Source organism: Muntiacus reevesi, chromosome 11 (assembly GCF_963930625.1).
Source record: "Muntiacus reevesi chromosome 11, mMunRee1.1, whole genome shotgun sequence".
NCBI classification, from domain to species: Eukaryota; Metazoa; Chordata; class Mammalia; order Artiodactyla; family Cervidae; genus Muntiacus; species Muntiacus reevesi.
In genome coordinates, this window is record NC_089259.1 from 17,668,620 (window position 1) to 17,684,231 (window position 15,612).

Consider the following 15,612-nt stretch of genomic DNA (forward strand, 5'->3'; position numbering starts at 1 on the left):
TTCTAAACTACACATCTTCAATATGTACAAAAAGGTTGTGCAAAGCTTAGAAGAGCTCTGAAATATCACAAAGGGAAGCTTTGAGAGGTTTTTTGCTGATAAAAAAAACCATGAAAACCCATGACTACTAGATTCTTTTTTCTTTTCTGCTTTGCCATAGCTTTAGTTCATATCTTTCACTAATTTCAGTCATCAATGGAAACTTTTATAAAATTTTTCTCTCTCAATATCCATATGGTGGTGTACATGTGTACATGTGTGTATGTTTACATTTTCCCATTAGAAATAAGAGAAAACTTACACTCTCTCCTTTAGTAAAATGCTCTTGCATGAAGAATGTATAAACCACTGACTCTGGGTCTGCATCTTTATTTTCTGAGCAGCAACTAGCGGTTTAAATAGAACATTTAGCTCTTGATATTCTTTCTTCACACTACTTGATGTATATATCCTGCAACAATGTAGTAGAAAAAACACAGGCTTTGGAATCACATAGATCTGGGTTTAAATCTCAACATCTCTGACCCTCTTATGAAAATAGTATCACAAATCTCAAAGGACACCTGTTAAGAGTCAAATTATATTTATATATATATATATATATATATATATATATATATATATATATATATATACATATAGTGTCTAGCACAAAGCCTGCCATGTGACCTGTGCTCTGATATGTTAGCTGTCTTTCTGTGTAATTTTGTACTTCATTTCCACTTTGCTCAATCTAGCAAAGGACTTTCCAAGCTAAATTTTCTAAGTCATAGCCCTGATAAACTACTGTGGCTCTGCTCAAGAATTAACATTTTGCAACACTTATTTTACCCAACAATAGACTTAAAATACTTTAAAAATAGCAATGCAACAACAATTATACTACTGAATATATCCCACTAAGGTACAGTCATCTCTTGTTATCCATGGGGGACTGGTTCCAGCCCAACCCCCTCATGGACAACAAAATCCATGGATGCTTAAATCCCTTATATAAAATGGTATAGTGTTTGCATATATCATATGCACATTACACATATACTTTAAATCATCTCTATATTATTTAACAATGTACATGCTCTATAAATTGGGGGCAAATTCAAGTTTTGCTTTTTGGAACTTTCTCGAATTTCTTTTTCCCGGAACATGCTCGATCTGTGGTTGGTTGACACTGCAGATGCAGAGGGCCAAGGTACAGCCCAGAATTTATGTTCTAAAGTCACTAAAATTAGGGCTTCCCTGGTGGTCCAGTGGTTAAGCATCTGCCTGCTAATGCAGGGGATATCGGTTCGATCCCTGATCTGGGAAGATCCCACATGTTGTGGGACAACTAAGCCCAAGAGCTGCAACTATTCAGCTTGCACATACTAGATCCCATCTCTGCAACAAGAGAAGCCACCGCAGTGAGAAGCTTGAGCACTGCAACTAGAGAAAGACTTTGAGTAGCAACGAAGACCCAATGCAGCCATAAATAAATTAAAAAGATAAAAGTTACCAAAATTGTTCCTTTTCTTGAGTGGATATGTCATCAAAATTCTTTACAGTTACATAAATTCATTCCTTTTTAGATTTCTCTTTCTACCTCTTTATTTTTGAATATGTAAACATACATGATTCTAAGATCAAAACTATATAAACAAGTTACAGAGAAATCTCTCCATCATTGGCACCATCCCTTCTACTTATAGATTAATCTATAGACTCTTCTGGGCTTTTGTTTTTTCCATTTCAAAATATACTCTGCAGATCACCCTATACTGGTGCATGGAGACTTTCTACAGTCTCTTTATGCCTTCTGAGGAAAAGGGTGGCTTGGAAGGGATACCATCAACCTGGAGATTATTTCATTGTTGCCAATCTTTTGGTAGTACAAGTAATTCTGTTTGACTAAATTTATACAAATGCCAGTTTATATTTTATGCCAATGTGTCCTTAGAACAGATTCCTAAAAGTGAGATGTCTGGGTCAAAAGATACATGCATATGTGATTCTATGAGATACTGTCAAATTCCCTTCTGGGCTTTGCACTTTTGTATTCTTACCAGAAAGGCATCAAAGTGCTGGTCTCCCACAGTCCATAGACTATATTATTTAACTTTGGATTTGGGTGAGAAGGGCTTTTTTAAGATAATTAATCATTTGTGGCTGTTTTATAATTTTATTTTTAATTGAACAGAAATTGCTTTACAATATTGTGTTGGTGCTGCCATATGTCAACATGAATTGTTTTTGGTTGTTTTTGCAATATGCATGTATGCTCAGTTGTGTCTGACTCTTTGCAACTCCATATAGCCGACCAGGCTCCTCTGTCCACCGAATTTTCCAGGCAAGAATACTGGAATGGGTTGCCATTTCCTTTTCCAGGGGATCTTCCTGACCTAAGGGTTGAATTCATGTCTCTTGCGTCTCTCGCACTGGCAGGTGAATTCTTTATCACTAGTGCCACTTGGGAAGCCCAGGTGAATTCTTTACCAACTGAGCCACCAAGGATTTTCCTCTTTAGGGTAGGCTTTTCTTTTCTACTTGCATTCTACTGACCCCAGGTCCTGCTTCCCTTTCCTCTGTTCTGAAGTCTCAACTTCACTTGTCATCTGAGCACAGGTTCTAGAGCTGACACTGTTTTATTTCAGTGTTAACTTGCCTACATAACCATAATTTGAAATTATGTTAGGCAAGGGTGGTGGTAGTTAACTTTGCTCTCCTTATAGATCTGTGTGGTTTTCAAAAAGGATATATGGAGAGATTTGGATTTAGACAGGTACCATCATCCTACAGAAACCTTGAGCCAGGTTTTTTTTTTTTTTTTTTTTTGAATTATTTTCTTGACTTACTTACTATGTGTGATCAAAATTTTTACTTTTTGTATTCTGGAACCAAGATATTCTTTGTGGTCTAATATAAAATAGATTTTTATAACTGTCCTATGTGCACTTGAGAACATATATTCTCTATTAATGGATTCAGACTTTGATACAAATCTGTAAGAGCTACTTTACTGATTTTTTTGGTCCATTTAACCTGACTTACGCCGAGACATGTGTTAAAGTCTTCTATAATTAGAGGTTTCTGTTCCTTCTTACCTCCCTAGCAGTTTCTACTTTATGATGTCTATTGATGTGTCATTTGATAAATAGATATTTTTTAAAATCTTTACTGTAAATATAGCCCTTAGCTTTATAAGGGTTATTTTATAATATCCTTCATCTTAATTTTTCAATTAACTCTTTTCAATTAAATTCTGCCTTGTCTAATACTAAGATGATGAATCCTGCTTTCTAAAAACTTTGCATTTATTTGATATGTCTTACACTCTTACTATTTTTATTCATCTATTAACTCCCTTTATACTTTTTACAACTGTATCTTTCATATACAACAATCATTAAGTTGAGCCATACACATGTATTAATACATCTGATATATTTTGCAATGAGATAATGCTTCACCTTCTATTCATTTTGTGTGTGTACAGATAAAAATATACAGAATATGTGTTCACATCATTATATGGTCTGCTCTCTTTGCTCTTTCTAGGGTAGATATTTCTTTTAACATTTAGGGGAGTGTTGTATATTTTGTTATCAGGGGTTAACTCTATAATAATAGCTTTATACAATACTCTTCATTTTCCCCTGCCCTTTTTAAGATACAGTTAGTTCCCTGCTATTAACAGTAATAAAATTACTAACTTCCTCTTCTCCCCCACCTGGTATTGTAACACTTTAATGAGTGCTTTACATATAAGTATGTATACTTATTTATAATATGTTTCTGTCCATCAGTCAGCTTCAAGCATTATCCTTTTCCTTATAGCTAATTCCTCTGAAGCAAGTGACCACTATTCTACTTTGCACTTCCACTCATCCCCTCCTCCCTTTTTCTGTAGGTTGTATTATTTCAACATCAGATTATATAACATTTACATACCATTCTATCACTATATTATCATTCCTATCACTATTATGTCTGATTTTCTCCAGTATATTCTTCAAGAAGGGTTCCTAGGAACAACATTCCTTGAGTTGTTTCATGTTTATAAACACTTGTTGATGTCCTGAATTCTTAATAGTTTGGCGAGAAATGGAATATTTATTTCCTTGAATTTTTAAAACATGTTGGGCTATTGTTGTTTAGTAGCTAAGTTGTGTCCAACTCTTTTGCAACCCCATGAACTGCAGCCCGCCAGGCTCCTTTGTCAATGGGACTTCCCAGGCAAGAAAACTGGAGTGGGTTGCCATTTCCTTTTCCAGGAGATCTTCCCAACCCAGGGATCGAACCTACATCTCCTGCATTGGCAGGAGGATTCTTTACCACTGAGCTACCAGCATGCTTTGTTAACATCTGGCATAAAATGTCACTGCTAAAAAAATCTAATCCTATCTAATTTTCTTTCCAAGTTTACTTGGTCTTTTCTCCATGGGTGCAGTCATGGAACTCAAACTTGTGTCTTAACTAATACAAATTTAAAATCAAGGAGTATGAGCTTTGTCAATACTACCATGGCATATGAAATGTTAAGGAAAAAAAAAGGAAGACCTAAAATAATTCAGGACAGTGGCAGTGATAGTAGAAAATGAAGAAAGCCATTTAGAGGCTGAAGTTACAGATTATAAAATTGGGCAAAAGGGAGACATAAGAATTTTGTTCTACATCTGAGCCACTGAAAAGCCATTAATCAAGATAGGAAACATGAAAGAGGGTGAGTAGTACATAAATTGAGTAGATCTAATTATCAAAAGGCTGTGAGACATGTGTTAAGTGTTTAAGAGAGCAGAACTTTAGAATTAGGGCTCATTTACACAAAAATGAACAGCAGGAACAAGTGAGATTTCAAAGGAAGAAGTAGTGTTTCAATTCCCCTATGCTTTTCAAAAAACCTAAATATATAATAATTTAAACATTTCCTTGCTTAAGTGAAATATAAGTGTACCATGTGTTTACCTCAGAAGCATTTTCAGTAGTTAATGAACATTCTCATAATTCAAACATCCAATCAATTCCATTGATTAGCTGAAAAGCACAAACTGCAGCAGTCATTTTGATTTTTATAGTTTTTATTTTTTTTTAATTGAAATAGTTAATTTACAATGATGTGTCTTTTTCTGTCACACAGAAAATTGATTCAGCTATACATGAATACATTTTTTATTTTCTTTTCCAAAACAGTTTACATCAGGATATTGAATATAGCTCTCTGAGCTATAAAATAGAATGATCTTTATAAGTTTTAAATAATTTTTTATTTTTAGTCACATTGTTTTATTCCCATAATGGACCTTATTGAATATTAGAAAAATAATGGTAAAACACATCAAATTAATGAAGACTATAGAAATATTTCTGAAAATCTCAAAATGTTCCCACTAAAGTGATATCTACATGGTCAAAACTAATTACAAAGCCCAGCAAAGTATTTCTGGTACTTCAAAATAAATTTTAAAAGGATGATTATATGCAATATAATTACAGAGAGGAAAACCTATCACATTTTAATGTTTTTAATAAAGAAGTGCTTGTATTTTCACTTATATATGGAATCTAAAAAATAAAACAAATGTAACAAGGCAGAAACAGACTCACAGATACTATACAAAGAAAAAAACTAGTGGTTACCAAAGAGGAGAGGTATGAGTACAAGGCAAAACAGGTGAAGGGGATTAAGAGGTACAAACTGCTAGGCATAAAACTAAAAAGTTACAAGAACGTAATGTACAGCACAGGGAATATGAAACTGAGCCCCCCTAAAACTGAGCTCCTCTGCTGAGTTTATGATTAACCTCTCCAACCAAAACTTTATTCCCTTTCTTGTCCCCACCTGTTCCCCTCAAGATTAAGCAGTATCAAAGAAAAAGGAGGCACTGAAACAAAGCATGTTCCTGGGGGCCCCACTTGGTACAAAAGCCCTCTCTGTGTTCCCCATTTCTTTGTTTGTAGAAAAAGGCTTTGGTCTTCCAGGCTTTCCCTGAGTTCTAAAGAGCAGACATGCAGTTACTAATTATGGAAATGAGGGAATGCAGAAACAAAGGAAAAGCAGTTAAACAAGAAAAGTAATGACAATAATTCAGTGATAAAGCAAGAGTCTTGGTTCCTCCTCAAGGGATAGACATAACAATCTGACAGATATCTTTATCAGGAACTAAGCCCCCCACCCAACTCTCCACCCAGGTGGAGGATGGTGACTACATCCTCAAGCACTAGACCCCAGATGAGCTAGGGCCAGAAGGTTGACGATTGAGACTTCTGAAGTATCACTGTTACCTCACTACCAACCAATCAGAAGAAAATCATGAATTCTACAGCCCTCACCCTGAAATGTTGTCTTTAAAACCGATCCCCAAACTCACCCAGGAGTTTGGCTCTTTTTAACATGAGCTGCCCATACTTCTTACTAGGGCTTGCAATAATCGCTGTACTTTCCTTTACCATAGGCAATGTCAATAAATTGGCTTTGCTGTATGGCAGGTGAGCAGACTCACGTTTGGTTCAGTAAAAAATATAGTCAATATTTTATATTAACTTTGTATGAAGTATTATATATAAAGATATTGAATTGCAATGAACACCTGAAACTATATAATATTTAAGTCAACTCTACTTTAATAATAATATAAAAGAAATGCTTATCATCACTCTAAAACCTTCACTCATAAAACCTTTTGGTATTTTAAAGTACCAAATGCAAGAATTCCAAACAGGTTATGGGAACAATTTTTATTGACTTTTTAAAATGCTGTGTTAGCATGTATATCCATGGCTGATTCATGTCAATGTATGGCAAAAACCACTACAATGTTGTAAAGTAATTAGCCTCCCCTAATAAAAATAAATGAAAAAAAATAAAACTTAAAAAATAAAATGCTGTGTTAAATAGATTCTAATCTATATTCAGTCACAAAAATATTTAAAAGGTGTCATCAAATTTTTTCTTTTATAAACTATGTATCACTTGATAATGGGAAAAAAATCTAAATTTGTATATATGAGATTGCATTAAAAAAAAACTCTAACATCAAAGTTAAATCACTTTTACTTAACATCACTTAACATTGTTCACGTAAAAGTGTTACAAGAAACATTTCTATGGATCTTCAGATTAAATATTATGAAATCTAGAGAATTATATTCTTCAAACAAAAGTCTGTGGATACTCACCTAATTTGTTATGTTAAAATTACTTATATATAGAACATATTTACGCAATATAGTAAATGTAAAAACAGTATTTTGAAAAGAATAATAAATTTTCTTCAGCAGAAGAGACTGAAAGCAACAAGTTTGGCATCATTTACTGAGACTGGATACTTTCAAGAAAAAAATGGCAAATAGAGCATTATTACTTAAGGGTTCATTTTCATTATCTCTACTGAAGGATCTCATAAACAGACCTCAGAAAAAAAGGATTATGAACCTGTACTTAGTATTATTCTAAATGTATAAACTGGAAAAGAAAAACTTAAGTTCAAGTTTTCTGGAATGCAGATTAAAAAATTATTTTCCAGTTAGGCTAAAGAAAAAAAAATGGACACAAGTTTGAGTAAACTCAATGGACATGAGTTTGAGTAAACTCTGGGAGTTGATGATGGACAGGGAGATCTGGTGTGCTGCAATCCATGGGGTCGCAGAGTCAGACACGACTGAGCGGCTGAACTCAACTGAAAAAAAAAAAAGTGTATCCATACCTCCCAATTGCTGTCTTTTTTAAATTTATTCATTCAACTATTTTTGAATATATGCCAAGAACTATTACCATGTTACCCTTACCCAAAGGCTTTCACAAACATTTACTGAGCAGCTACTTTGTGATATTGGTGTTAGCCACCAAACCCTTTGATAGCCTATACAGCTCTCCAGAGCCAAGGACTGGTTCCAAAACTCCCCATAGACATCAAAATTCCTTAGGCACCTAGTACCTAAGCCATCAACTCCATAATAAATTACTGATATTTGAACTCTTATAACTTAAGTTTTTAAGATTCATGGATAAAAAAGTAAAATTTTTAAAGAATATTAATTTTCAATTGTTTATTTTACTGCTGTTTTCCTTGATACTCCTGCCACAAAATAAAAAGCACTGTTGACTTGATTGGGTTACCAGTTTACCTTGAAAAGTGATTGCTAAACTCAAGGCAGTATCTTCGATTCTTCTCATGAGTATCAAAACGGCTAGCGTTAATCATAAAGTATTAGCCTTTTAGCTAGGTTTTCGGATCTGAGATAATTTCTCCCTCAAATGAATAACCAAGCAAGCTTTCTACTTTGGTTTTTAAAAATAATAAAGGGGAGAAGGAGATAATTCCTGCCTCCGTCCTCCCATCTCAAAGAGCTTGGGAGTTAAAAATGCTTTCTTTTACACAAACCTCTGCCTACCCAGGACGAAGCCGCCAAGCATGCCAAGGCAAACCCTGAGATTCCCAAATCTTCAGCAGATCGTACTCAGGAAAACCAAGATTTGACAAAATTCTTTCTTGGCTTCCACTATTTCTGTAAAGGCCATCCACGTTCTAGCTTTTAAACAAATAAACAAAAAACCCCACTGGAGTGCCGACTGTACACTAATGAATAAAACTGCCCTAACGCAGAACCTGGGGCCCTCGGCTTCCAAAAGATGGTCTTAGAGGTTAAGCAAATCACATGAGTAGTCACTCCCTCGCAAACGACAGAAAACGAAGACGTCTCTTTCGACTCGTAAAGATAGTCGTATCTCCCTCTCTCCTCTTCCATTACCAGTCTTGTTCCTTTCTCCATCAGACAACCCTCCTTGTCAGTATAGAGGATTGGTGGTCAGAATCTTTCGCAGACAACGATTACTAGACCAGTTCCCTGGAACCCAAGGGATCACCGTTAAAGCATCAGAGTCCACGCCTAGCCCTGACAATAACAAACCAAAGCCTGTGTGTGATCCTAATCACCTCCATCATTTATCTCTCTTTCCAGCCAGGGCTGAGATTCAGACCAGGAAAACTTTTCCCTTTCAGGGAGGTAAGAAGCTTCCAGGTCTGTTTCCTCAGGCCCCTTCTTTCCTCCACTGCTTCTTCAGGACATCTCTATAGCGTGAGTCGCTAAGGAAGGTTCCAAATGCCCAGCGGCCCAGGCCCAGCCACACACAAGATGGCAGCCAAGCACCTACCAGAGGAAACAGACGAACCATCCCTCCAGCGATGCCGGCCTCTCTACTGTGGATAGCCGCATTGGTCCAGTCGGAGAGCGCGAGACAACCCGAGAGCTCTGACAGCCAATCGGAAGACGGCGCGCTGAAGCGCCGCCGCGTTGCAGGCTGTACGCGCTCGGATCCTCTGAGGCGTGAACCCGGTGGGGGTGTGCAGTCAGTGAGCTAGGGCCTGGGTAGTGGGAGCGGTCGGTGTCCTACTCCTCCCATTTCGGGTTGGAAATATGGGCGGACCTACTTACCCAGCTGAGGCGAGGAGGGACTGTTGGCTAAGGTGAGGTCTAGTAAATGGGAAGTACTTCCCGGCCAGGGGGCACCTGAGGCCGCGGCTTCTCGGCGGCGTTGAGTGGGAGAGGAGTCAGACCCGCGGGGAACTCAGCCTCGCCAGCGGGGCGGGCGGAGCGCAGCTCTCGGCTGTGGCGGGGTGCGTGGAAAGCGTCAGCTGAGCTAGTGTAACGGCCCTGGGTGGCCCTCCCGAAGCCTCGCTCCAGGACCAGGGAACGCGGCGGAACCCTTGCCGCCTGGATCCCAGCCTTTGCGACCTCCCTTGTCCCTTTCACCCGCGTACAGTCCCGGGCTGAAGGGGGGGGATCGCGGGCGCCCTGAGTTCTCACCCCCCGCATTTCAGTCTCCTGTCATTCCGTTGCACACGTTCTTGAGAGGTGATTCCTAAAGCAGCTGGGAACCTGAAGCTGTAAAAGGGGCTGCGGAAAATGAGCTGCAGTCCAAAATCCAGAAGCAGAACTTGACGATTTAACCACTGACCCATTTCACAGGTAAGACTACAGAAACCCTGAATAAGTAAAATCATTTCCCCAAGATCACGGAGTTGAGAGCAGATGCTCAGAGCGCCTGACTCTAATTAACCACAACCCAATAAGTAGTTATTCCCAATAGGTAGGAAGTAAAATAAGAAACAATACGTAATTGTGCTCATCAGCAAGTGGAATCCTGCAGTGAGTTCTGTGTGTGTTAAGAATGAGGCGGTAGATTAGAAGGATCAAAAAACGGGCTCAGAAACCAGGCTGCTTGGTTCCTTAGTTTGTCTTTGCTATTTACAGTGTAACATGCTTTAGCTTCTTTGTGAGAAAAACCAGGCATGCTACATTTGTCCCTCGTGATTGTTATGCAGGTTAATAAGAACACGGGAAGTGTTTAGAAGCCTGCCTGACACATGGTTTATACTCAATAAATATTCATTACTGTCATCACTGTTAAAACATAACGGAAGAAAGAGTCAAAGTTTCACAAAAGCCTATTGGTGAAAACGAACCATAAATCGAAGCGAATCAGTATTTTTCTGCCAAAATGAAAAAGTGAGAAGGGGGGAAAATATGAACAAATTTTTAAGTACTGTTACAATCTAAAGTTAAATTGGTAGTCTCTGGATGATGAGATTATGAATGATTTAAATTTTCTTCTCTATGCTTTACAATACTATGCAAATTTACTGAAGAAAACCTTTTTTGTGATTACTAACATAATTGGCCTCTTTCATGTCCTCTTTATTTACCATGTTTCTGTTCGTATCTTTTGTATTTTGTATTTTTCCATTTTTCTTTGAGTTTAGCCCCAAGTTTTCTTTATTCTGTTTTCTTTTTCATACTGTACTTTTTACATTTTTTAAAATTAATTTTTATTGGAGGATAGTTGCTTTCCAAAGTGTCACCTTTATATTTTTAATGCAATTCGTACGTTTAATTCGTATTGATATCCTCTCTACAAGGAACTTAGTATGATTTACTTTACTTTCTGTAATCTTACAACAATCCCCTTCCGTCCCTCCTCCAAAAAGAACATTAATTTCCTGTGGTTTTATCTTCTAGCATTATTTCATTTGTCATTAAAACCCACTTTTAATATGTTTTTGTGTAGCATTAATGTGTTTTATTTATGTATTTGCTCACTTTTGTTTCTTTTACCTCAGTACTTCCTTCTAGGTTAGTTTGTTTTTTTTTTTAGGTTAGTTTTTATTAATGAAGTACTTCTTCATTTCTTTCAGAGTCTCCGAATGGCTCTTTGAGTGTCTGTAAGAGTCTTTGTCTTTTTATTTTTTTTAAACTCTTACTATTGAAACATAACGTGGCTGAAATAGTATTCTGGATTCAGACTTATTTTCCCTTAACATTTTGTATCGACATTTCTGATGAGAAGTCTGATTACCAGTTTGATAAATGTTCATTTTAGATCATCTAGATTTTCTGAAAGTTTCTGAGACTTTGTCTTTATTGCTATTCTGAAGTTTACCCATGGTTTGTCTAGTGGTATGTATTAATAAGTTTATTTTGTAACTCAGTGTACCCTTAGTGGCCTATGTGTTTTCTAGTTATAAGAATTTTTTGGTCATTATTGCCTTGTCTTCTGTCTACTTACCCCTCTTTTTGTCAGTTTTTTGCTCTATATTCTGAGTGGATTACTCAACTTCGTCTCCTAGCTTACTAACTGGCTCTTCATCTGAATTTATGTTACTATGACTGTTAATTATTGAGTTTATTTAACAACTACTTTTATATCCAAGATATCCAGTTAATTATTTTTCAGAATTGTATGTTATTTCATAGATGAGGCTTCCTTCATTAGCTCTTTGATATTAAATACAATACTATTTGTTTTAAAACTATTTTCTGGACGCTCTGTTAATCCTCTTGAATTCAATTCAATTCGTCAGTTTGGTGGGCTTGTTAAGTGTCTTCCATGGTGTAACTCTTTTTAGATGTTTGATGACTCTTGGTTGTATATACTCATCTCCTCTGAGAGGATCTTCTTCTTTATTTTGCCATGATACATTTGTGGTTGGCATTATCTTTGCAACTTCCCATCTGTTGCCCTTCCACAGAGAGGTCCCACACACTCAGTCTGTAGATAATTTCCTTTTTATTTTCAGCATGATTCTATATTTTTAATTTAAAAAATTAAGATTTCTGTGAATTTGGTGTGGGAGTAGGAGAAGAATTTATCACATGTTGACTAACATCCTGAGACTAAAATTGCTGACCTCTTTTTGACCCTGAGTTCCACCTCTAGGTGTATATCTTGAGTCCTTTGTAATGTGCCGGGTATTATTCTGAGAGATTAAGTCAGCCTCACAACACTCTTTTGAAGTAGTTAACATGATTAACCCCATTTAAAAGTTTTTAAAGGTTTATGAAATGGAGATAGTTTATATTAATTAACATATATTTTAAATAAGTAATTTTGAATTTTTCTATAGTATCCGTAATATTGATATTTTACATGTTTTTCCAGTTAATATGTATTCCTTTTTCATAATAGTTCATGCTATTTTAAAAGATAGAGCTATTGTTACAACAACCCTTTTTTTCTGATATATTTTATTATTTTCAAATATGCCATTTACCATTCCTTATTGTTTTCCTTACAGAATGTTTCATGTATTCATGGACCAAACGATGGAGTTGATTTTTGTTTTTAAAAAGATATTGTTGATGATCTGATACAACTGTACGTGTTCACTTGATAAAGATTCATGGAGTGATCATTAAGTTGGACTAGTAATCATTTCTGAAAGTTTCTTCAAGAACAGTTTAAAATTCAAGTGTCAACGAATATTCGGCTTAAAACAGTATAATGATATATTTTCTCTGAGTACTGCAAATTTCAGAGACCACAGTTGGATTCCAGTTATATTCTACAATCAAAGTGATTCAATTCTTTGTTAAAGTTAATTTCGAAGAATTTTATGTTTGTAAACAGCACCAAAAGATGGGAGAAAAAAATGGTAGGTTGAAAAACCATTGTTAAACTTTATGTTTAAAAGTATATAGACTACTTAATGAAGTTGAATTGTCGAATTTTCAACTTCTTTCATTGCACGTGACTTTCCTGAATTACAATTAAGGATTTATTCTCATGGAACAACAGTTTTGACTCTTTATAATTAATTGTATATCTGTAATGCTTAGTCAGTACTTCAGTGTATTTTTTTAAAATATACTTTATTTTTTTAGAAAACTTTCAGCTTTACAGAAAAATTGAAAGGCTGGTACAGAGTTCATTGCACCCAGTTCTGCCTATGTTTAAAATCTAACATTTGGCTGATACATTTGTTACAATTATTGTTACTGACACATTATTGTTAACTAAAGTTCATAGTTTATTCTTATTTCCTTACATGATGTCTTTTTCTATTCTAGGGTCCCATTCAGGATACAACATTACATTTACTTGTCATGTCTCCTTAGGGTCCTCATGGATATAACAGTTTCTCAGACATTTCTTGTTTTTGTAAGATTTTGTATCCAAGTGTCTTATAAGATGCCCCTCTATCAGAATTATTGAGTGGTATTTTTTTTTCTCATGATTAGACCTGGGGTTGTTTTTTGGGGAGAGGAAGACCATAGAGATAAAGTGTCATTTTTTACCAAATGATGTCAAGGGTACATGATATCAACATGATTTCTCGCCTGTTGATATTGAACTTGATCACCTGGCTGACATCATGTTCAGTGATTTCTCCACTGTAAATTAATGCTCTCTTTTCCCCTCCATTTCCCTACCTACTCTTTGACAGGAAATCACTATGTGCAGCCTATACTTATGGAGTGGAAAGTCATACTCCTCCTCTTTGAGAGCAGGATGCTCACACTATTATTCAAAATTCTTCTGCAAGGGAGATTGGTCTCCTCTCCCCAATATATATATTTATTCAGTCATGTATTTATATCAGTATAGATTCATGGATACATATTTTATATTTTGGGTTATAATCCAGTACTTTTTAATTTTGTTACTCAAATTATCCCAGGATTGGGCATTTGGAGCTCTTTCAGTGAGTCTCCTCCCCCTTTGACTTACCCCATCAGTGCAGGTGGTTTTTGTTTTGTTCTTCGTTTTTTATTTTTAGCACTTTCTTATTTTCTGGTACTAAAAGATGCTCCAAGTTCATCTCATGTATTTCCTGCCATCCTCCTAGAATGAGCCATTTCTTGAATAGCCTACCTGGTTCCTTTTTTTTGGAGAATGGTATTACAAACCAAGATCTGGGCAATAGGTGTGTTTGTTGCTCTTGGGGTGTCTTGATTATAGGCCCTCTCAACTGACAGAGCAAGGTATATATAAATTGTATTTACACATATCTATAAATATTTCTGTATGTAACCATCTCTAACTATATTAAGTTAAACATGAGTTTATACTGATGTTTCTGGCTCTAATCCATTACCATATGGATATGCTAAGCTAGTCTCCTTGCTTATCTGTAAATTCCCATTATCTGTTATGCACTTATTTATTTGCTTAATTCCAATATATATGTACAGCAGTATCAGAAGTATAAACTCATTCCGAGGTGAGACGCCTCTGCTTGTGCAAGTTCCTTTTGCCTGTAGTTTTACAGAGTCCACTTATTTCCAAAGTTGTTTCAATCAGCATCTTTTTCCACCCAGCCCTTCAGCAAAGTTGAATATACATGCTTTCATGGGATCCCTGATCTCTTAAATGATATTGCGTACATTAAGCTTCCCTCTTTGTGCTTTCAAGTACTGTGGGTTTTGATGAATGCGTAATGTCATATATACACCATTACAGTATCATACAGAACAGTTTCACCACCCTTTAACATATGTGTAGTAGATGAATTGTTATACAGATTACAGTACCTATTTCACTGGACAGTTACCTAGGCCAGTGGTTTCAAGCCTTCTTTTGATTTCAGGACTACTTTATACTCTTAAAAGTATTTAAAACCCTCAATAGCTTTTGTTTATGTGGTTCATATCTATTCATATTTACTATATTAAGAAATTGAGAAGCTTCAAAAATGGTAATTGACCTATATTTTTAAAATAATAAACCCAACATGTTAATATAAATTACGTGAGAGAGAACTATTTTCTAAAACAAAAAAATTAGTGAGAAAACCACTGCTTTTTATTTTTACAAATCTCTGATAGTTGGCTTAATAGAAGAGAGATTCTCATATCTGCTTCTGCCTTCAGTCTGTTGTGATATGAGGCTTCGGTGTAAATGTATAAAGAAAATGAAGCTTCATATAGACAAGAAGTTGGAAAAAGGAAGAATATTTTAATAGCCTCTCAGATAATCGTGGAAATTTTTCTTTGATACAACTACAACACTCAACAAGTAATCATTCCTTCAAGGTTAGTTATAGTGTGGAATCTGAATTCATATCAGTGAGCTTTCTTTACATTGTTACATTAAAATCCATTGATTTGTCTTGCACTTTGAATGGGTCTCGGAGGAGGCAATGGCACCCCACTCCAGTAATCTTGCCTGGAAAATCCCATGGACGGAGGAGCCTGGTAGGCTGCAGTCCGTGGGGTCATGAAGAGTCAGACACGACTGAGCGACTTCACTTTCACTTTTCACTTTTATGCATTGGAGAAGGAAATGGCAACCCACTCCAGTGTTCTTGCCTGGAGAATCCCAGGGATGGGGTCGCACAGAGTCGGACACAACTGAAGTGA

General features: G+C 36.1%; 2 protein-coding genes across 8 annotated transcripts in view; one reads left to right on the top strand and one right to left on the bottom strand.

Moving 5' to 3' along the window:
- The window catches only part of CAB39L (calcium binding protein 39 like), an 89,881-nt gene extending 80,599 nt beyond the window's left edge, over window positions 1–9,282 (bottom strand). Inside the window, exon 1 of one of the 3 annotated variants that reach the window (XM_065901976.1) lies at window positions 9,128–9,282. In XM_065901976.1, the coding sequence (XP_065758048.1) occupies window positions 9,128–9,148 (21 nt within the window). In that variant the 5' untranslated portion in view covers window positions 9,149–9,282. The remainder of the gene's footprint in view (window positions 1–9,127) is intronic. The other 2 variants (XM_065901979.1, XM_065901978.1) reach the window with 2 other exon arrangements.
- Window positions 9,283–9,330: 48 nt separating this feature from the next.
- The window catches only part of SETDB2 (SET domain bifurcated histone lysine methyltransferase 2), an 80,460-nt gene continuing 74,178 nt past the window's right edge, over window positions 9,331–15,612 (top strand). For 3 of the 5 annotated variants that reach the window (XM_065901967.1, XM_065901969.1, XM_065901970.1), the window contains exons 1-2: window positions 9,331–9,942; window positions 12,549–12,905. In XM_065901967.1, coding sequence (XP_065758039.1) covers window positions 12,890–12,905 — 16 coding nt within the window. In that variant the 5' untranslated portion in view covers window positions 9,331–9,942; window positions 12,549–12,889. The remainder of the gene's footprint in view (window positions 9,943–12,548; window positions 12,906–15,612) is intronic. The other 2 variants (XM_065901968.1, XM_065901975.1) reach the window with 2 other exon arrangements.